We start from the raw sequence: 23268 nt of genomic DNA, 5'->3' as shown, positions 1-23268 counted from the left end.
ACACTGACGTTCACGTCAGAATGTTCACTTGCAGCTCCCAACCAGGACATCTATGACAAGTATGGCTGTCAGAAAGATCAGGGTACATCATTCAGCCCAGCGCTACATTAAAGACCCAGTGGACTAAACTGCAAATTGCCTTTAAGTGGAACGATGAAACAGGAAATCCTTTCAAAGGGAAACTGCCCAACTGGCAGACAGCTGAAGTCCTATTTTGACTACCTTTAGCTGCACATCATTTGGGGTGTGCGAAACATCACATCTCCATGTGCGAATTTGTAACAACCGCTTAATTCATAGCATTGCACATTTACATGTTCTGTGGCAGACTTTTTCAGACAAACATTGAGCGAATGTGAGTGCGTCTGCCCTTTCAATGTCCCACTGACATTTATTGCACTGCCAGTAAATAATACAGGAAATAATGTTCCGCTTTAGATTTTATATTTAAGGTAAGGGTCGTCATTTAAAGTTAAATAGTGGAAATAATGGAGTAAATAGTGGAGTGTTGACTCTCCATATGATCAGCAGCTTTAGCATCCAAATCACATACCCACAAGTCTTATCAAACGCATAGGTCTCAGAGCTCAATTCGTCCAAAAACAACAACAAAATAAATGCAGCTGAAAGATGTGCAGATAGCTCAGTAGTTATCAGGCTTTCCAAAATAAAAGAATAATTTAAAAAGGCTGCATGAATTGCTGCTTTAATACACTGACCGTATCGCCGAATAACACATTCAATTTTGTTGACAATTCATTACGACTCTTATCTACCACAGCTAACACTGAATGTTTTGTTGGTTGTTTTATTGTAGCATATTTTAGCAGAATATTGATTGTGAGAAATAAGGATTAAATGAGTTTTATGCTGGAAAAGAACACCTTTTTTAAGCCCTGAGCTGTGCCTGTGGGAACAACCTCCACCCATCAGAGGGTTGGGTGGTAGCCAAAGACATCAAATGTCATGTGTTATGTGTAAAAAAGGGAAAAAAAGAAAAGAAAATGTCAGTGATGATTCAAATGAAGGTCATTATTTCACATCTAAGAGTATGAAGCTGCACAAATAGAAATCACATTTAATCTCAGAATTACAGTTTAAGATATAACTGCAAATACTGAATACTATTTCCTCACTTATTTTATCTGTAATTGTATATTTTTGGTTTTCACATTCGTGACTCGCTTTTTATCCCCGCTATGAAAACAATCCTCCATTTCATTCATACACCACACAGTTTATAGAATAAACTCCATTTCAGTCAGTCCAGCAGCTTCCCAGTTGGAGATTTATTCCAAAAGATCCTGTAAGGGGAGAGAAAAGGAAGTTGAAATTGACTTGTGATGTGATTAGGAAGGATACAGTGGTGCTGGCTTGTACTGGAAGAGAGATGACAGCGAAAGCTACAATCAGAGCCACGATGCACTGACCTCGTCTGAATCCTCTCCCACTGTGCGCGACCTCCTGTCGCCATCCTCCTCTGCCGCTGCTGAATGCCCCTCCTCCATCTGTCTCAGCACTGAGTATCTGTAAGTTGCCTCACTGATAAGAAAGTTATGCGGCAAACCAGGGTGAGTTGTTTTTACTGCAATCTAAGTGTTTAAAATAAACACGTTAAGGCTCATTAATAAATTTTCATTACTTGACTGGGAAGCAGTATTTTCGGATGATCAATACGGCAGCAGCTACCGCCGCCGCAGACACCAAGATCACTGATGCAATAATCCCGGGGTGAAGCCTTAACCCGGCCTAAAAAGACAAATGAATCCAATAAGATCTAACAGTGGGGTAGTTAAAGAGCCCATAAACCTAACAGCTCAGTTCATGAAGTGTGGCAAAGATAAAAAGGAAATACAGCAGGAGATATGACAGCTGAACAGCGGTGCATTATAAATCATAGTGGTGGGGTACATCCCAAAAGCTCAGCAGCAGGGCTGCAAGTCTCTGGCCAAGAGGAGAAACTGATGCAATCCGGATGACATTTCGTCACATCATACTGCAGATCACTATAATATCTTTAAGTCGGGCCTGTCCATTAGATGATTTGGAACAAAGTATGACAAAATTAATCTCTGTAGCAATAATTCAGATGGAGCGTGACCAAAATGTGACAATGAACACGAACAATTTTGTTTGGCGGTGCCAAATATCACAATCAACCAAACAGAGATGAGTGGGGTTTGATGGTTATGAAGCTCATTTTTTCTCTTTTGTTTACTACTGGCAGCAACTCAGTGCATTTACACATGGAGACACGATAAAGGTATTGAACTGCAAACTAAGCATTGGAACAGAGAAGATGATTTAAGCGACTTTGAATGTGGCGTGGTTGTTGGTGCCAGATGGGCCGGTCTGAGTATTACACAAACTTCACCCACTGGGATTTTCCTACACCATCTCTAGAGTTTACAGAAAATGGTCTGAAAAAGAGAACATATCCAGTGAGTGGCAGTTCTCTGGGAGAAAATGTCTTGTTGATGCCAGAGGTCAGAGGAGAATGGCCAGACTGCTTCGAGCTAATAGAAAGGCAGCAGTAACTCAAATAACCACTTGTTACGTTATGCAGAAGAGCCAGGTACCACTCCTGTCAGCTAAGAACAGGAAACCGAAGCTACAATTTTCATAGGTTCACCAAAAATGAACAATAGGAGATCTGAAAAATAATGCCTGCTCTGATGAGTCTTGATTTCTGCTGCAACATTCAGATCAGTATTTGATGTAAACAACATGAAAGCACGGCTCCATCTCGCCTTGCATCAACGGTTCAGGCTGGTGGCGGTGCTGTTGTAATGATGTGGGGGATACTTTCTCGGCACAGTTGTTGCCGACCATGTCCCTTCCTTTATGACTAAAGTGTACCAATGTTCCTATGGCTGCTTCCAGCAGGATAATGCAACATGTCACAAAGCTCAAATTATCTCAAATTCATGACAGTGACCAGATCACAATCCAACAAGCATCTTTGGGATGTGGTAGAATAGGATGAATCATAGATGTGCAGCAACTCTGTGATGATATCTTTTCAATAAGAACTACAATCTCGGAGGAACGGTTCCAGCTCTTTGTTGAATCGATGCAACAAAGAATTAAAGCAGTGGCGAAGGCAAAAATGGGGTTCAAGTCAGTACTGGCAATGTCTACATAATAAAACGTAAGTGTAGATATGCAGTAATACACACACACTGGAACAGGAACCCTAACCCATCTGTATAGTTCCAGATAAATTTGAAAAACAGCAACGTCTGCAACACAAAGATGACGAGGTGCACAGTAACACTGAGTGAATTCAGAGGGGTATAAATATGCTTTAGGAAATGGAGTACTGTTCCTCCAAAATGCATCAGTCTCAGTCATATATCAGCTTGTGCTTTTAGACTTCCAAGAAGTGCTTCAGGCTATTTCACTACAAGTCAACAAGCTGAGACCAGAGATACGAAAACTTAATCTCCATCTAAATTAAAGTAAGTCCACTGCACTATAGGTAGAAATGGTTACATCGCCATAAATTAGGGACCGTGTTTGTAAACTAAATTAACTTTTACCTCGAGTTTATCGGATCTCATTACTCATGCGGCCATACATACCTGTTGTTCAGACATCCTTGTTACCTTTAAAGCCCCGCTAACTTATTTTCATTATGCAGCCTCGAACTGTGAACATTATAGCCTGCAAGGATCCAAACTGAAGCGATTTAAAAGCATTTAAACGATTTTTTTTTTTTTTTTGGTCCGAGTATAGTCGTAAGATCTACAGCTGTTTACTTCCTGCTTCTGCTTTTTTCACCTGTTTCCCCGCCCCTGTTAAAGCACACCATGTGACATAAAGTTATGTGTCACATGACTTTCCGATGGCCTATTTAAAACTTATTTTCAGACCTGTCGTTTTTGCTGCAAACGATCCACTAAGTGTGATAGTACTTACAAATGGTGACGTATGTGTCTGATTACTTTAGAGAGGAAGTCAGTTTTAACTAATGATCCTTTGGCATGTTTTTTATTGGGTCCTGTACTATATAAAGCACTGAGATCATGCTTGAAATGCGACACAGTTCCTTATGTAACATTCAGTGCCTTTTCGAGGCTGTCACACAGTTCCTAGGACCAGTTTTGTGAGTCATAAGCGCATTAAAATTCAGAAATGTTGATTTTTCTCTGTCCAAGGTCTGGTTTTGGCAGCTTGTAACTGTTAATTGGAAACAATACATTGTGAAATTGAACATTTGTCACTCTGCTATTGTTTCCTGAATTTCTACAAATAATAAAGCATTTCCCAGGATGTGATTTTCCTTTCTTTTATGCCATTTTTTTCTTCATGGTTAGGCAACAGTTTATATCAGGCTGAAAATAATGATTCAAGCTGGTATCAGGCACTCATCAGGTGTGATGAGTGATTTGGCGAGACTGACGAAAAGACTTGCCAGCCTCATGAGCAACCCGCCTGTTGTACTCCCAGTTACAGTCGCAGGCCATGAGATCCTAATTTTGAAGATTTTTACATGCATTGAGTATATTAAAAAACAATCATCTTCCTTTATCCTTGTCCCAATTCTGTCAAATTACTCATTTTAAATCCAGATAAACACAAGAAATTCAAACCACTGCTATTTCAAATTTAATTTAATTCACATTACACATATGCACAGCATGGCTTTATGATTTTGTGACACCATAAATTATCTGTATTGTAACATGTAAAACTGAAATATCACAGATTCAGTACGTTCTTTCAGGAAGCCCGATAAGAGTTTGCCAGCCAAGCTTCATGAACATGACTCTTTTTAGCATCACATGTGCGAATGAATAAGCAAGAACTTTCAAAAAGCAAGTATCTGTATTACATTCCCAGGCTCTTACACACTTACATGACACTACATATGGTGACACAAAGCTCCTGTTAGCTTCCACAAACGAACGGATAGACAGAAAGTGATTTTTTTCTGAATTGGGAATTCAATACCGATCAATAAGCTCAGCTGATAAATCCTGAAGCCATTCATCCTCTTTCAATTTGATTTATTATTTTTGGCTCTAATTGACTTCAAGTCATGCCAGTTCATAGTACTTTCCTGTCTTTGGATCAAAATAGCAGTTCAGGCAAGGATCATAGAGCAGATTCAAATACTCATCCTCGTTCTCCTCTTCATTCACTGACTCATCTCCTCCTGCAATAAAGCCAGAGATCCATTCAGCGGCACTGGGTGTAGCTGTTCAAAAAGTACATAAGTAACAGTACAACAGCGATCCATAATGGAATTTGCACAAATAAAATGTATAAGTGTAAGACATTATGTTTTTAATGCACAGCGGAATAGCCATAGCAGATATGAATAAGAGCCTACTCTGTCAGCTGTTACTGGAATAAAATGAGAAGTCTGGATGGTGGGGTGACCTTCAGACTCAGGTGGATTTAAGTTTTCTGCCGCTGCCATTTTTTTCTTCATCAATCAAGACCCAAGACACCCAGGCCCAGTACCACATTATGAAGCTGTAAAGAGATTCCCTGTAATCCCCACGACTTTAAAGCATGAGAATTTAGCTGTTAAATTGACGGGCAGTTAAACACTAAAAAGGTTATGGAATGCTCCGGGACGAACATTTTATCTTATCAGAACTCGGGCAACAATAATGAAAACTAATTATAAGACACATTGTGTAAGAGCTTTAAAAATGATGTTGTAAACTGGAAAGGTTTCATCAATTAACCTTGTCCATGTGTCTAGGGGGTACAGACCTGTAATGAGCCTGTCTCTTGCGACCTTTGGCATAATGTGGAGGACACAGACCTTCACTTTTATTTTTTTTTTATTCTTAATTAGATACAGTTTCACCTGCTTTCCCACCAGGTTGTGTGTAGTCTTTGGTGGATTTCTGTACCCTCACATTTCTGCAAGCTCTGACATCAGCAAATGTTTCCATTAGCTGTATCCATTTGTGCCATTAGTGTTAATGCTACAGCACTGGATTGTTTTCTGTCTTCCTGACTTTCACATACAAAAAGGCAGTCTGCAGGCAAAGGGACTAATATGAAGGTTTCTGTACCTCTGACTAGACTTCCCCCATTGTTCCATGCGTTGCCTGACCTTCTCTGCTGGCTGGGAGGCATAATAGGAGGGCTGAGCACGTCCATCCATTCCCTAGGGAAAAGACCATAAAAGCAGACAGACATGACAACACATACCATTACACTTACCAACCTACTCTATGACATTTTAACAATGAAGTCCCATCATCGTGGGTTCTGAGAAGCCCATCTAAGCTCCCACTGTCCTTGAGCCACTTCTCCTGCAGCTCCACAGTTTTACTTGAAGGATCACTTATTAGATTTTGACTCAAGCTGTGACTTCCAAGTGTCCACATTCGGGCACGGAGTAGGGGTCTTAACCTTGCCTGTTTCAGAGAGAGCATGACTTCATTTCTCTCTAAATGAGTTTATCCTCCCTGTCTGCGATGTACTCAGGCTACAACTATACATCAGTCATTTTCCACTAAATGAAAACACTGTTCTGTTTTAGTATGGCGTAACAGATTACAGCCAGAGGAGAAAATATCACAAGATGAATTCTTTTACTTGGAGGCAATGCAACATTCATTTGTTAAACAGCATCCATAATCATTTTTGGCTATACATCAGTTGTGCAATTATGCATTAACATCTTCTGCCTTTGGACAAAACCTCTCATGAGAACACATCATAGCATATTTAATGAGGAATTACAGTATAATCGTCTTATGCACAATATTCTCTGCCTCACCATCATCAAGTGCAGCGATTGATAATGTCACTCTTTCTCAAAACAAAGAGTGACATTATCAATCAATTATTTTACCTAAACTAGAAAACCATTCATGCTATCTCTACAGTGTGATCCTTTAACCACGGTGTACTTAATACTACTACTTTTTATTTTCACTGACTCTACTCTTGTGTCCATGTTTTTAATGGGAAATCTTTACTGGGAAATATTAAAATACAGAAATTACTTATGAGCAGTCCTCTTTAGTGATGTGGTCTTTTGATAATAGCTAATAAAAAAACCTCCTATGATCAAGAGTAAATGATATGATACATTAAACCTACAGAAAGAAGGTTTCCTTTTTTATCTGATCTTCCCATACATTTAAGTGTACATTCATTTCATTTTCTTTATGCCTTTAAGTGATAAAGTGCATTATCTCTGTTCAGGCTCTGATTTTTCTTTCTAACAAAAGCATCCGCCTCTTCTTTCCAACACCCATTTGACTGCGTGATAGGCAGGAACATTGTACAAAAGTTAATGGAAGCAATTTTCAAGGACAAAAGCCTCTGCTACTGAACTGTAAATTGAACTTCAAATTGTTAAGTGGGACTTGGCAAGAGTGATTAAACTCTTAGATTTTCAAGTCATTATAATCCAAATATAGACCAGAGATAAAGGGAATAAATTGGTTTTATTCAATTAGAGAAAGCACACTGCTTTTGCACAGTGGTTGAGTGTACTGAAAATGAGCTTTCTAAATATCTTGAAAAGAAACAGTATCAAGAAACTCTGTTTGTCTGACACGCTGGTAACAAAAGTTCACAATAGTATGTAATGTACAACTGTATTTCTAGTCAAAGTCTCACTGACAGCCTTATTTGCTGTTTCAACTTTAGCATTCTAGCCAAAGGCAGACACAATTATTACGTGCAAAGAAGCATGTTAAAATGCCAGAAAAGCCCTGGCAACATTAAGCACAGCAATCGGGGCATTTTAGCTGTCAGGGAAGCTGTTGCTCTCAACAGCAAGAAAGCCTTGCAGTGGTGCCAGGATGCTCAAAAAACACCATGATAGAATTCTCTGTAAGGGTGTCTCAGAATGCAATGCCTAAAAGAAATGAAAGAAAACAACGACAAATCCTGTGCAGCTGCTATTCAGTATGTAAATCGAGGCTTACTTCGAAGTCTCATTTCAGGACTACAGCTGTGGAAGCTGCAGAGCTCCGTCAGTGTGTTTGTGAACAGTAATATTAATTTCAGTGGTTATTCAATCAAACAGCACCGCTTAACTAGATATTCGCCAGTTGGCTGGATGGATAAATTTGAAATCTTTAAATCTGCATGATACAGTAATGCAAATACAAATATTTCAGCACAAGGAAGTCTACACCATGTCCACACCATGCTACCTTGGTTTTCATCAACAAATCAAATGTGTTTGAGAGATGGGGGTTGCGTAATTTCAGTAGTGAAACTGTGATGCAATTCCTTTGTCTTCTTTTGTAACCTACAACCTACAGACCACATGGTTGTCTATATTCACAAAGAGATGGAGGTGTGCAGGGACGTGGCTCTATAACTGCCAGCTGTGGGGCTACAGGATTTCTGGAACCTTCCAAGGTGAACTGAATCTATTCATACCCTGCCGCAGTTTGTTTTTTTGTGTTTTTTAGACGCATAAAAAACACCTGAAAGCGAGTTTGAAATAATGGTATTCAGTGTTGTGAAGTGGGCAGTAATATCCTCCCAGTGTTAATCTGTTAAATTGAAAGTATTTGAGCTGTATTTCTGAGACTCTTTCACCTTGTGCTCAAAATCAACACACTGAATCTGTTCCAAGAGGTGTTTGACTCAAGCCTTAATTCTGAGCTATTTTCCCCTTCAAGGAACATTAGAAGAAAACACACAAACACACACTTACACACACAAAAATGATGGTTATAGAAAACATTTTACTTCATCTTGCCTTGACAATGACAAATCCTATTTAACTTACGAGTACGGGGGGGGGGGGGGGGGGAATCTAGTCATTCTCCTTTCACTGCTACATAATGACAATCTGTAATTCTCAACACATGTCAAAGGACGTTTTCAGAAGTCTGTGAAAGCTTGCAAAATTTCTTTAGCTTTACTTGATAAACCTCTGGTGGTTATTTACTTTTTTGGGGGAGAGATACTTTTCTCCAACTTCTAAAATATCTTTTCTGTTATTCTGTTTCACACTTCATAAGCCTTAAGTTGATACTGGATATAACAGTTTTTTTCATTCACCCTCAGCAATACAAAGCCATCCATCAATATTCTTTCTTTTTGAAGAGAATTTTATTTGGTTTTAAGCTGTAGGTAGGCAAAGCAAGGTGGAATGTGTCTTATGGCTGTTTTGCATTATGAATTACTGAACTGAAGCCCCTGCTGTGCACAAAATCTAACCTGATGTCTGCTGTAAACAGCAAACAAACAAATGCTTTAACAACTTCTGACAAGTCTGACAAGCACAATGACACATCTTCGGACTGCTTTCTTTTACCCTTGCTCTGGGCAGCTAATCAGAGGCACCGCTATCAGAAGGAAATGAACACGATCAAACTCTGAAAGCCCCACAGATGTATATCTTGTACATGAAATAATACCTTGAAGCCTCTATTTGGAGGGTGGGGATGGAACAGTACTATTCTCCTCTATTAGCTTCTCTATTACTATTACCCTTATCAATTTTGTGTTAAGAGAATAAAAGAACTGTACCTACCACACCTCCAGGTTATTTGCACTCATGTGAGTAAGGTTAGCCCCATTCAGAAAATCTACCTGACAGCTGACATTTAGCAACAAATATTGCACTGCCTCGTAACCATCCAATATAGATGATGGAGCCAATTATAAATAGAGGCTTGAAGGTACACACCAGCAGGGCTTTAAAAATTATATTCTACTCGCCGAAGTTATCAACAATTTAAAATATGTGTCCGTTCATTTTAAATAAAGGGACTCTTAACCCTCTCCAGGCAGGCGTTGCCGATTTGCAACAGTTAAAAACTAACAACCTGATTACCCCACAAACATATTTTATGAGGTTTTTTTACTCAGAAGTACCACTGCAGGACTTGGTTGTGCATTAGCAACAAAACGTTTAATTTGAGCCTAAGAAGGTTAATAGTCAGACTTCCATGTATAATACACTGGAATGCTAAAAAATAATGTGTAAAAAAAAATATTGTGTGTGTAATAACACACACTTCTTACCTGGGGTTTGATTGCAGGAAGGGGTTCATTTCCATCTGATAGTGGTGTCCCTGATTAGTCGGCTAGAGCAGAAGTAGAGGAAAGCTGTGTTAAAATGTCACCAGATGCTCCAATGCAAATTATTTTTCCCAAGAATTCTCATTAGGTTCAGTTGAAAAGACCACTAAGTACTCGATTAAGGCGCAAAAAGGAAAAAGATTTACTTGTGCAGCACATCAAAATCGAAAATATTTTTTGGTTCAGAGTGACCTGTTTCATTCAGTAAGGCAGTAATGAAGGTCGCCGCCATTTGACTCCTTTTTAAGCCCAGTCGCCCTGTCTCTCTATGAAAATTGTGCCACAACACTTACCTGTAACTGATAAGTGTCACTGGGCCTTTTGCTACTGTTGTGCACATCGTGTCGTTAAGTCAAAGGAAACTGTAGCAATGTGCTTTGATATTTCACTACTTTTGCAATACAGGTTGAGTCCTTCAGGGATCAAGAGATAAATTTATAATTTTCCCTGTGCAGATTCATGAATTAATGCATTTAATGCAGTCTTGCCAGAGAATTAAACTGTGCCATGTCGTGCTGTGAGGTGTCACTCAGATATAAATAAAGCATGAGGAGCAACATTTTGTGGAGACACAGCTGTCCAGGACATCCACAAAGTTGCCCGTTCAAGGCTCCCTGAAATTACACATAAAGAACACCACCTGAGAAAATTAAGCTAAGTGAACATTTTTCTTTGTTAACAAAAGCTTTAGTCCAACCACAAATTAGCCTTTACTCTTCTTCTTCTTTTTCTTCTTTACAAATTAACAGTTGATGAAAATCCTTGTACTGCAAAAACCCAATTCTATGTTTTGTGCCTTGGCATAAAACTCAAGTATGACAAATCTGAGCAGCAAGGAACAGGAGGGATGGGTGAGCAATAAAGGGTGAACAAACCGTGATCAAGAAATCCATGGAATCTAATAACGAGTTCAAAACTTTAGATGTCCCTATACTCTGTAAGTATGAAAGACCTAAAGCATAGGTACAATTACAGGTAGAAGACAGCAATGATTTCCTTTTTAATATATACTCATTTTCAGCTGTATGAAACACAAGCACATTACCCTCTCCATCTTGTCAAAGTTAAAGACCATATTATAGCCTCAGGAGGATTTTTAAGCGTAGTGGCTGTTAAAGGCTATTACATTACATGACTTTGATGAAGAAGCACTCATGTTGAAGCTGCAGTCCTTGCAGTGCTTGAGTTTATTTTAGCTATCTGTATGCTTCCGTACCTTCTTTATCTAATCACCTTCTTAGAATAAGACAGGACCTAAAATCGCAGCCTGTGGAATTCTGCTGGTAATATGGACTGAGGATGATGATGATGAGTTACTTGCCTGTCAAGGGATGGAGAAACTCTGGGGATCTAGGAAATAGCAACCATTTCTATATTCCAACTGTAACATTAAACCCAGTACCTCACATGGTCGATCGCACCTGCATGAACTCCAGTTTCAAAGACAGCACTAAGTACATCTGCTGCCAACAGAAGTGCATCACTTATTTTGAACAAACATCACCTCGTGACCAAACAGCAAAATGTGGTGAGGATGTTCAATACAGCAGCGCTGGCTGTCAGTAGCTTGGGAGTCAACGTGATGACTTGCCTGGCACACTATCTGCTGTGTGTCTGCGAAGCCCACACACTTCTCATTTGCTCTTGGAGCTGACATCTATAATGTTTGTATTGTCTCCCTGGTGGAAACATCTTGGACTTTATTGACTCTTCCCTTTATATATCAACCATTATACATCCTTTATTCCCCTGTATGCCGGATCAAACAATCAGAAATCTAAAGAGCTTCACGTGTATCTGATTGACATCGTCTTAGGTTCTGATTTCTGTTTCTGCAACTATCTCTTACAGAAATATTAAAACAGAGCAGTGATGTAAAGTGTTTGTTTGTAAACTTATGCTGCACAAACCTATTTGGCAGAGAGGTCGAGTCAACCAATAATAGATAATTTATTTCCATGGCTTTCTGCTTTTTTTAACCAGGCATTTTCTTTGAGACAAATGAATGGTGGCTGAATTCCCCTCAAGTGGCTATTTTCTATTATTTATTTCCACTCTACATCTGCCCATGAAAAATTACAGACTGGGTTGTATTACAAAACTAAATCTCAGACCTCTCACTCTTCCTTCCAATATAATTTCTGTATTAACACATATAATAATAATAAACTCCATTAAATTTAAAGATCCCGTCCTAAGAAAATCAAATATTTAGGCCTAGACTTGTGTCCATAATGTATTTTTTATTTGGTAGAAGACACATCATGAGAAAAACAAGCAGTTTTTCTCACGATGAAGGTTTTTACCAGTGTTGTTCCAACATTCAGATAGTCAGGGTTTTTGTATGTAACAATGCTAAGAAACCAAACCCATCAACTACGAGGTGGAAGTAACTGGTCAGAGATGAGAGAGATCAACAGTGTTTATCTGTCATTAACAAAGCATGTTTGCCAAAGCAGAGCAGTCAAATTTACAAATTAATCCCAGCGGCTTCCTCTCCTGCTTAACAAAGCACACACTTTGACAGCGTGATGCACCGCTGAGTCTCCCTCAGTGCAGCAGGAGAACGTGTGAGTGAGTGGCACTCTGAGACGCTGAGTGAGGGGTGGCTGCAGGACTGTGGCAGGGACTGGATAATAATCCAACATATAACTGCAGATTGATCGTTTGATCGTTTGATTGTTTAAAATCATTAAAAAAAAACATTTGGCACTTTGATTTATTGTAGATTTTACAGTCACATAATCATTAAATCACTTTAACCTTTTAATTACCAACCTCCCATTAATTAAAGTGAAAGGGCTAAATGTTTTTAAATCTTTAATTCCCTCGTGAGATGTGTTTGACAGGGTAACTTTATGTTGAAACATTCTTCAGGAAGACAATTTTGATGCCAGAATTTCAAATTAGTCAATTTTCTTTATCAAATAAAAAAAATAATCACTCTTCAGGTTAGATTACTAAAAACACTGCTTACATTTTTTTTTTTTTATCTCAGTCAGTCTCCCACTTGTACACCAATTATCAGATTTACAAATCTATCATTTTTATTCTAAAATGACACTGCTGTAGCCATGTGTCCACAAAGAATATGTTTCACATCTAGGATAACATACCACTGTGTCAGAAATCTAATTCATCACATTTAATCTATAATGTACATTTTTTATGGAGATTATACAATTTTATAAGCCACTGGCTCTTCCCTTGATGCAACCTTTGCAAATCTACAGCCTCTTTTGATGCATTTCCAAAATCTATCATCAAAAGTAAGCTTAGTTTAAAGTGATAAAACTAAGTGCATGCTATTCACGAGGTCACCACAAAGTAACCAGCCTACTCCCCCCATGGTCATAAAACTGAATCTGTTAGTATCCAAAAGTTGATTCTGTTCATCTGGACGTAGCGTTTTCTGGGAGAAACGTTTCGTCACTCATCCAAGTGACTTCTTCAGTGGATGAGTGACGAAACGTTTCTCCCAGAAAACGCTACATCCAGATGAACAGAATCAACTTTTGGATATTTATTTTCCTGGATGATTGAGAATGCATCAAGATGAATCTGTTAGTGTTTCTAAATACGTAGGATGCTTAATGTATCCCAGACAACTTAGAAAATGAAAGAGAAATTTATTTAACTTTTTTTATACAGAAAAAAATATTTTTTTATGAGATTATTTTACAGTGGCTCATATGCATGTTTGCTTAACCACAGTGTGTTGTGATTTATCACAGGTCATTCTTTGTGGGATACTCATCCTTAACAAACAGGGAGACTGTATGCCGTTTATTTACAAGGCTCTTCTACAAAGATTGCCTTGTTCAGAGCTTAAATTTAAATACAGTACTTGGAATATCAGGTCATAGGACATTCTAGCAGCTGTACTTTTAAAAAATGGATTTAAATACTGTGCTGCCTACAAATAGGAATGAGCTACCAAAAAATATGAAACTACAATTATTTATCTGCCATTATTCTTGCACCCTTTTCTTTATTTCTTTACATGTAAGACTCTTTACTGAAGAATTAAATAATAACACTTTTTTATATAATATATATTTTTTGTAGTGTTTTGTTTTCAACATTGTAATGGAAGCTTAGCACACGTTTGTCTGGAGTTTTGTCTGCACTGCCATAAATCACAGCAGCAGAAACCACTTGAATCACAACATCCAGGGTCCAGAGATGGATTATCATTGCCAATGGAGGAGTCCCAGCCCCAGACAATGACTATTTAGCTCTTGAAATCACTTAGTGTCTTTTTTTAGAGAAATCTATCCTTTTGATGGAAGTTTTAGGTGCTAGATTCACTAAAATGTTATATCTCTATTTCTCTTCATTTGTGGTCTGTTTAATGTGTGGTATCTTTCTTTACCTTCCTCACTTTCACGTTATCAGCAAAGTGTTTTCTTACAGTACTGTTGGTGGTGCTGTTGCCATACATTACAATTATAAACACAACAGCTAATTGAAAAAAAAGAAAGATAGAAAGAAAAAAAACATAACTTCAGGGCATGATAGAGTAAAATGTAAATCCTAAAGTGGGGTCTAAAGATACATGTCTTTATTGGTGGCCACATAATTGTGTCCTCAATAGAAACAATGAGGTGGTAATCCCTGAGGTAATAGCACTATTCATTGTGTCCTTAAATCTTAGGACATTAATGGATACCTGAATATACAGAAATGGTAACAGGCGTATAACTCAAGAATTTGTAATGATTTTATTCACTGGGGATCCTACAGTGGACTCAGCAGAGCCAGGCATGATAGTGTTATCTCTCCATAAGTGAAACATACTTTTGTTAATGGACCATAGATCTAAATGACCTTCAATAGCGGAGAGAAAACTGCACCATCTTTGAATTCTAAAAAGATCTCTGGGGAAATTTTCAAATGACCTAAATAATTTTTAGTCACTGAGGGACCTGTGGATATTGCGCCAGTGTATATTTAAAAACTGGAAGAGGCCAATTAATGTATTTCTATCTCAATAACCTTTTATAATGCAAAAACATACTGGTGGAAGAGGTGCATTAGCACTTCATGGTGGTGTAGGTTGGGGTTTGAAATGGAAATGAGCAAGAATGAGGATCAACCCGGGTCAAACAAAATATTCGAGACAGGAGGACAAAAAGAGGAACAACGTGCTAATGATTGTAAGTGGTAGATGAGCTGCACACGTGCTGCTCGTTAGTGAAGAGTCAATAAAATATGAAGAGTAGCAAAGCTGGACAATACAGACCAGAGAGATGTGGGTCCATGTAGAAGTATCGTCACTGCTCATGCTGATGCTGACATTACACCGGTGGATCTGAGATGCACTGAGGCCCAAGGCTTTACATTCATCTTCCTCTTGCTCTCTTTTTAGGCTAGCCAGCATTCGAAGCTCCTCATCATCTTGTGTCTGCGGACTGCCGAGCAGGTCCAAGTCGCAATGACTGGAATCAACAGGCTTTAGTGTCTCATCTTCTTCTTCAGCCTTCAAATTTATCACCAATAAAACCGAGATTACCTTTTTGGGAGCAATCCACAATACAATACCTTGCACTTAGTCACAGTCAGATATACACACTGATATAATGTTTTGTGCAGACAAATAAAGTACTGAAAGTCTTAACAATAAGCTTTAGTCCCAGATAGAGCTCAAGGCAATTCTGGACATACGCCATTGTTTTGACCCACTGAGGAAATGTCTTTTAACTGTGAATCTATTGATTTAGCAGACTACTATGGTAACAGGATTTTTCTGACAAAGTGTAAAGAAGTCTTGTGATACCCTGGTGACGAATCAATAGCAGTCAATAAACCAAGGCTGCAGGGAGGGAAACAAACTCCTTGTCATATTCATCAGACAATCTTTCAGTCAAAGCCTTCACTGCATGTTGCCTGCTGTAGTTGGCACAAATCAGCAGTCAGGAGCTACACTGATGAAGGAAACTGGGATATCACTCAGCAGCAAGTTGTGTAAATGCAGAAAGCAACCGTCAAGTGACAGATCTCCCTTCAGGCCTTGTGATCGCTTCAGTTGACTATCCTCTGATCCTGGATCGTTTCAACTGGTGCTGGGGCCTACCTCAATTTGTAACAGACCATAGACTGATCCGGCAAACCTTTTCCCCAGCTCTTTTTAGCTGTCCAAATCAGCAGTGATCACACATTACTATGAGTAAAGAGAGACAGCTGGGTGTACGAACATCAAAGTTTTTAATAAGCTGCACATTTGCCACAAGGACTCCAAACCCCCACTTGCACATCACAGTTAGAGCTCAGCACCTTTATGACTGCATACTAAAAGAATTGAGTTAACCCATCTACCAAAGATGGAATTTAATCAAAATAATTTTCATTAAACCATGCTGCATTAATCAATTTTCAAGGGGGTAAAAGATATAAACATTAGCCCTCATTTTTATTCTGCTGTGGTCTCCAACAACTTCAGACAAACATGTCTGGTTGTTTGAGCTAGCCTGCTCAGTCTCAACTTTTTTTCTTTTTTGCCACTTGATAACTTTGTGTTTTTGATGTTTGGTCCTAGACAAATATTGTGTAGTGGACTCATCAAAGCTTTTTTAGTGGAAACAGTTGCCTACGGGGCTTGTTGTGAGTGACTCAGACTCAGGCTCAGACAATAAGTCTGCAAATTTGCAGCGCATGAAACCAAAAAATGTGCTTGAATGAGTCTAAAAGCTCTGTAAAGCTGCAATTTTAATTCTCTGATTTTGAGCTATGGGCATCCCCTTACCTCACTCATCTTAAAGTAAATATCTTAAAGTAAATATAAAAAATATGAATAAAACAAATATTAACTTTTTCTTTTCAATGCAAATGAACAAGATTTTTCATGGGTTGTAAAGTGTGTCTTCGCTGGTCAGTGTGACATCTTAATGAGCATGCATTCCTGGGTGTTGACACAATAAGAGGTGATCTGAATCACTTTTTTTCAGCAATAAATTGCAGCACTATTCAGCTATGAGTAACTATCACAAAGATACTGAGCCATGATACCGGGTGAGAGGTGATGGTTGTTAAAATTGTAATCCCTACCTTGTGCTGTTTTGAATCATCCAATTTGACTTCTTGCAGGAGTCTTCTACAAACTGATATGCTGCTGCTCACATCAAGAACCCGGTTTACTTTCTCTGAAACTCTTGGACCATGCTTCTGTTCCAGTCCATTAGGTGAGAAGCACCGTGTGAGAAACAGCCCAGGTTCAGCTTTCCCACTGGAATGAGGCTGCATACCGGTGTTAAGTGGAGGTGTTAGCTTCACATTAGGAGATCCAGGGTGACCTTCAAGTTGTGTGCTCAAAGTTGGATCAAGCGTTCTGGGAGATGTAAGATTGGACCCACTTGTTTGTTGATGTTGGAACATGGTGAAGTTGTTATCCTGAAAGAAATACATGGACACCATTGGGAAATAAAATTATTAAATTCTACCCACTAGTTGATTAATGTTTCTGTCGTGCTCTCTTTTGGTGACACACATTTATAATAGCATTTTCTTCTTATCTGCTAATCTCTCACACCTTCCGATTTAGAGCTGCAACTCGGTATTGTAGTTTCAAACCCACATCCTACTGTACCAAAGAGATTATATAAGATACTGCATATGCAAGAACTACACTGGTCGTCTCAGCATTAAAAGAAATACTCAACACAAAGAGATCTGCATATCACACATTTAAGTCTGTATTCTTGAAAGAGACCTGATCCTTTGCAGTTCATTTCCACATTGAGATTACAATCTGGATTCATACCAGCAAAAATGAAAAAAAAAAAAAACTTGGTGCTGCAGTGGTTAGCACTGTTGCCTCAACATAAGAAGGTCCTAGCTCAGGGGTGGGCAATTCCAGGCCTCGAGAGCCGGTGTCCTGCAGGTTTTAGATCTCACCTTGGGTCAACACACCTGAATCACATGATTAGTTCGTTACCAGGCCTCTGGAGAACTTCAGGACATGTTGAGGAGCTAATTTAGCCATTTAAATCAGCAGTGTTGGTTCAAGGACACATATAAAACCTGCAGGGACACCGGCCCTCGAGGCCTGGAGTTGCCCACTCCTGTCCTAGGTTAATACTGACCAGCCAGATGGGGTCTTTATGTGCAAAGTTTGCATGTTTTCTCTGTACTTACTTGTAGGTTCCCTCTGGCTTTCTTTCACAGTTCAAAGACATGCTTGGGGGTAGGTTAGGTTAATTACTGATGTGTTAGCCCTGCGATAGACTGGTGACCTATCCAGGGTGTACCCTGCCTTTTGCTCTGTGACAGCTGGGAAAGGCTTCAGTTAAGTAATCAGTTAAGTGGAAGAAAATGGATGGATAAAAATAAAACCGTTGACCATCCTGAACCAAGGTAAGTAAGTGTAGTCAACACAGTTGTAAAAAGCTAACTACATCATCCAGATGCTGGCACTGTGTATTTAGCTTTTGGAACATACATGCAGTACTGTATGTGCAGACAGAGAATAAGGGAGTTCTACTCATATGAAGTTGTTCTTTTACTCTAAATCTGGATCAAACTTAGAACTCATCGCAACAGTTATAAAAAAAAATGACAATAGTAAAAAAAACTAAAATCACAAATCACTTGTATTAAATACCTCACCCTGAAAAATAGATGTATCGCACTTATTTTAATAAATGCTGCTCCTAATGGAATTGAAAGATTAAGTATTTAAAACAAGATGCTGTTTACTATCCTCTCACTTTTCACGTCAGCCATTGCCAGTTCTTCACACAATAGAAAGAATCACAGTTGTGGGATACTCACAACCAGATTGTTATCACAAAAACATTTCTTTGTTCATAATGTAGTCTTTGTTTCTCATGAATTTAAGAGCTCGAAGCTTTCCTTGGGCCTTGGAGATCAATATTTTTTCCTTATGCTGTCTGTTTTTTTGGTGTTTTCTTTCATCTCTGAGCTTTGTTGTGGGGTGAAAGGTTATCACAAGCCCCTTGAGGTTTGTAGCTTACCGGCTCTATATGTTATTTGTTTTCCCTCATTTTTCAACACTTTATCAATTTTTTACATTCAGGTGAATAAACAATAAACAATATGTATTACTGAAATCCTGATATGGGTGCTTTTATGAGCCTGAATGCATTTTAATGAACTAATTCACGGTCCATTGGCTTAGGTACTGCATTTAAAAAACTGCACTTCCCTGAAAATATTGAAAAAAAAAAAAGATAAACGTGGTTTTAATGTATTTCAAAGTAGTTTATACAATCAAAGTTCATTTCTTTGTTTTGCTTTTAATATTTCTCTATGTTTAAGAGCAAATGCTTGCTCAAAAGAATTGTATGAAGCTGACGCAACACCTTGAAAGATGATATTGCTCCAAGTTGAGAAATGAACAACCTGACACAAATAAATCAAAACCAGGTTTTATATGCAAATCTTATTATTCCATTACATCAATATATGTACAAAACTGAAATCTCTGTCTAAATTTTCATTTTTTTTTCTAAGTATAAGGAAAAATAATGTTCTTTTAAATGTCTTTAGAGCAAAATTATTATTTACACAAACACACAATCTGCAATACCTGTACAAAACAAAACAACACTTTAGAAAAACATATACATGACTTATTACATCTTGCTGTAAATTTATTACATGATGGCAACTGAGTTGTGTTTTAAAAATGAATGTTGGTATCAGAATCTACAAATATAGATAACAAAAGCTTACTACACAAATCCAGTGTCTGTCTGCAAACCCCTCCTACACAATTAGGAGTTGAGCAAACAAGTTTGGCACACAGGTACATCTTACGCCTGAAGGTTTTTATCTATATATCATATATTGTTTGATCCTATATTGATGTCATGATGTTGCCTAGCAACCACCCACCTACAGCCTAAAATGACCCATCTGTAGCATCTATGGACCTTTAATGCCTTATAAAAATGATTATATTATTATTATTATTATTATTATTATTAAATTTCACAACAATAACAATAATTTAATAACTAATTATTCATATTATCAGTCTGTCATATTGCCTATCAACCACCTAATAGCTACCTAAAATCAAAGACCAAACAATACTGTAGCACAGTTATGTGTTAATATAAAGATTAAATTTTTTTTCACCAGATAGGTGTTCGCAAGACATTTATTTTCAGTTCCTTTGAAACCCAAACATTAAATTCAAATTTTTTATTTTTATAATCTTGTTTAACTTTTATTGGTTTATATCTGTGGAAAATCTAAGATACAGGAAACATGCTATTAGCCAAATCATGTGTCACAGGTTCAAGGCTCACTAGCGCGAACTCCCGGCATATCGTTTTCAACCCCCCCACGGTCTTTCGCTACTCACGTTAAACATGATATATAAGTCACTTAGATAACTTAAAAATGTTATTGTTTGGCTTTTTTCAGTGTCTTATTTGTTCGTGAGTAAATCGGTTTGGCTGAGATTACAGCTCAATAAACGTCAAACGGAAAACTGATTAAACAGAAGTGTGAGATGATCCTGTGAAGACTGACCCAGTGAAAATTTAGGCAGTGGTGGACTGGACTGGCCAACCCCCACCTCTTGTAAACACCTCCAACGGTTCCTCGGTTTTGCAAATTTTTACTGGAGGTTCATTCACAAGTCCTCTAGTCCTTCATTCTCTAGTCCTCAGAAGCTAAAGCTGTCTTTGTCTAACTAAAGAAGCTGTTCACATCACCACCTGTTCTTGTCCATCCTGACACCAAGCTGCAGTTCATTGTGGAGGTAGATGCATCTGACTCGGGGGTTGGGGACAGTACTCTCTCAATGCTCCAGTCCACAAGGCAAGCTGCAGCCCTGTGCCTTCTTCTCACACCAGCTAATCCCAACTGAACAGAACTACGATGGCATTGTTTAGAGGGGGCCGAACAGCCTTTTGTCATCTGGACAGATCACAAGAACCTGACATACCTAAGGAGTACTAAACAACTCAATGCTCGCCAGGCTCACTGGACTTTATTTCTAAGTTGCTCTAACTTCACTATTTTCTATGGTACTTGATGTTCCATAGAAAATAGTTCCATAGAAAAAAGCCAGACGCCCTGTCCTCCTGTCCCATTTTCTGCTGCCACTAACTCAACAAACCCCCAAACATTCTCCCCTGTTCATGCACAGTGGGCTCACTAACATCAGACTATGAGGAGACAATTCAAAAAGCCCTGCAGGATCAACCAGACGCTGGCACCGGGCCGCCTGCTCTAAAGTCATCCACTGGTTCACACTGCCTGGTTCAACTGTCACCCTGGGGTGAGTAGAACTATATTGTTCCTCAAGCGTTACTTGTGGTGTGAATCATTGGAAAGGGATGTAAATGATTATGTGGCAGCATGTTCTAGCTGTGTTTGTAGTAAGAGTAACACTCAATGCCCTTTGGGGCTGCTGCAATGTTTACCTACACCTCATCGTGCTTGGTCCTACATAGCACTACACTTTTTTATGGGTGGATAGGTTTTCCAAGGCTGTTCACTTCACTAGTCTCGAGAAATTAACCACTGCCACTGAAACTGCAAAATTACTGACCCATCATGTTTTCAGGCTTCATGGAATCTCTACAAAAATTGTTTCTGACCAGGGCTCCCAGTTAATTTCCCAAGTATGGAAGACCTTTTGTTTTGCACTCTCAGCCAAGGTATGTGTAAGCTCAGGTTTTCATCTTCAAATCACTGGCCAGTTGGAGAGGCTAAATAAAGAACTGGAGACGGCTCTCCGCTGTGTAACCTTCCAAAACCCTTCCTCCTGGTCCTCACAACTGACATTGCTGGGATACGCATATAACTCTCTTACATCCTCTGCTACTAGTTTTTCGCCCTTCGAAGCATTTCTAGGGTACCAGCCTCCACTCTTTCCCCTCCATAGAAGCCGACCTCACCATGCCAACAGTACAGCAACAACTACAGAGGAGGAGGCAGGTGTGGACCCGGACCAGGGAGGACCTCCTCAAGACGGTCGAGAGAAACCAGCATTATGCCCATCGCTGTCGGCCTTCCACTCCCTCCCAATGACCTTGGACAGAAGGTGTGGCTCTCGGCTAAAGACATTCCCTTGATGTCCTTGACACACAAGCTCGCACCACGCTTCATTGGTCCTTATGAAATTGATTCTGTCATTAATTAGTCATGTCACATAAGCATTGTTATTGTTACTGTATAAAAGCTGTACTGACAACATTATGAAAACAGTGAGATATTCTATAACAGTCACCCTTTAAACAGGTATGGGTCTCTGTTGTTGTTGACAGAAATGAAGTTCTGGTTTCTTTTGCATTCATAGCAGCTTTTTCATTATGAGGAATAATAGTTACTGACCAGAAAACAAAAAGTCATAGGTGGGGAGAATGAAAACATAAAAGTTCTTTCTGTTACTGGTTTTAAATGGCTTTCAGCTGAGTGAAAGCAGCTGATTACTGTTAAGAGGTACAAAGAAGGGCAAATTAGTATGATGCTGTAATTGGACTAGAAAAAACAGATGGAAGCAGAAAGTTCTAAGGGTGATCCACTAACAATTCTCCAATTTCTAAACACAAACGTAGTCAGTTCATTTCAGTAATCACCAACACCATTTAACAAGAGCAGCACAAATTGACCGGTCGCAAATAAAGAACAACTAACAACAGAGGCATAGCTTGTTGCCTCTGTTGTGATGGAGACAATATTGTATAAGTCTAGGTTTTATATATGTGTTTTTCCCATGGTAATTCAGACTAGGGAGAGGCCACAGAGGGAAAATCGATTTGTTCTAAGGCAATGGTGAAATCTTTAGTCAGACACTGAGTGGGGACTTGGTGGATCGGGGCAGACGCTCTGGATGAATCCTGAAACATGTGATGGAGGGCAAAACCATGTAATCTGTGTGTAACAGCTGTGCAGTGGTGTAGAAGAACGCCGAACATTATTTACCATTAGATCCAGAGCGATCCAATAAAGCTACTGCTGTGCCACATGTGCAAAAATACACACCCCTTTTTTCTGAATGCTGCGTGATATTACAGGTATTTTACTGAACTCAAAGGAAAAAAAAAATCAGATACACACCCAGCTGTGGACAACACTCAGTCTCAATCTGTGAGTCGAATGCCTCTACAAAATCCAGAGTTACAGTAAATGGCATTATTCTAACAAGTTTAACAATAGCCCGAGGTCCAATAACAGCTGTTTTGACAGATACTTTTAGTGTTATGTAACAAACACAATATGTAACAGAAAAGAAGAAAAGAACAGCTCAGAAAAAGG

General features: G+C 38.8%; 1 protein-coding gene across 4 annotated transcripts in view; it reads right to left on the bottom strand.

The window, feature by feature from the left end:
• Positions 1 to 48: 48 nt before the first annotated feature.
• Positions 49 to 23268, bottom strand: part of cfap20dc (CFAP20 domain containing) — a 35735-nt gene continuing 12515 nt past the window's right edge. Inside the window, exons 12-18 of one of the 4 annotated variants that reach the window (XM_085161224.1) lie at positions 17080 to 17421; positions 15278 to 15547; positions 9976 to 10037; positions 6039 to 6133; positions 1643 to 5161; positions 1431 to 1542; positions 49 to 1304 (exon numbers count right to left, since the gene is read on the bottom strand). In XM_085161224.1, coding sequence (XP_085017350.1) covers positions 5043 to 5161; positions 6039 to 6133; positions 9976 to 10037; positions 15278 to 15547; positions 17080 to 17421 — 888 coding nt within the window. In that variant the 3' untranslated portion in view covers positions 49 to 1304; positions 1431 to 1542; positions 1643 to 5042. Of the gene's footprint in view, positions 1305 to 1430; positions 1543 to 1642; positions 5162 to 6038; positions 6134 to 9975; positions 10038 to 15277; positions 15548 to 17079; positions 17422 to 23268 lie in introns of those variants that run through there. The other 3 variants (XM_085161226.1, XM_085161225.1, XM_085161227.1) reach the window with 3 other exon arrangements.

This window comes from Neolamprologus multifasciatus, chromosome 5 (assembly GCF_963576455.1).
Source record: "Neolamprologus multifasciatus chromosome 5, fNeoMul1.2, whole genome shotgun sequence".
NCBI classification, from domain to species: domain Eukaryota; kingdom Metazoa; phylum Chordata; class Actinopteri; order Cichliformes; family Cichlidae; genus Neolamprologus; species Neolamprologus multifasciatus.
This window is presented reverse-complemented; position numbering and strand designations above follow the sequence as displayed.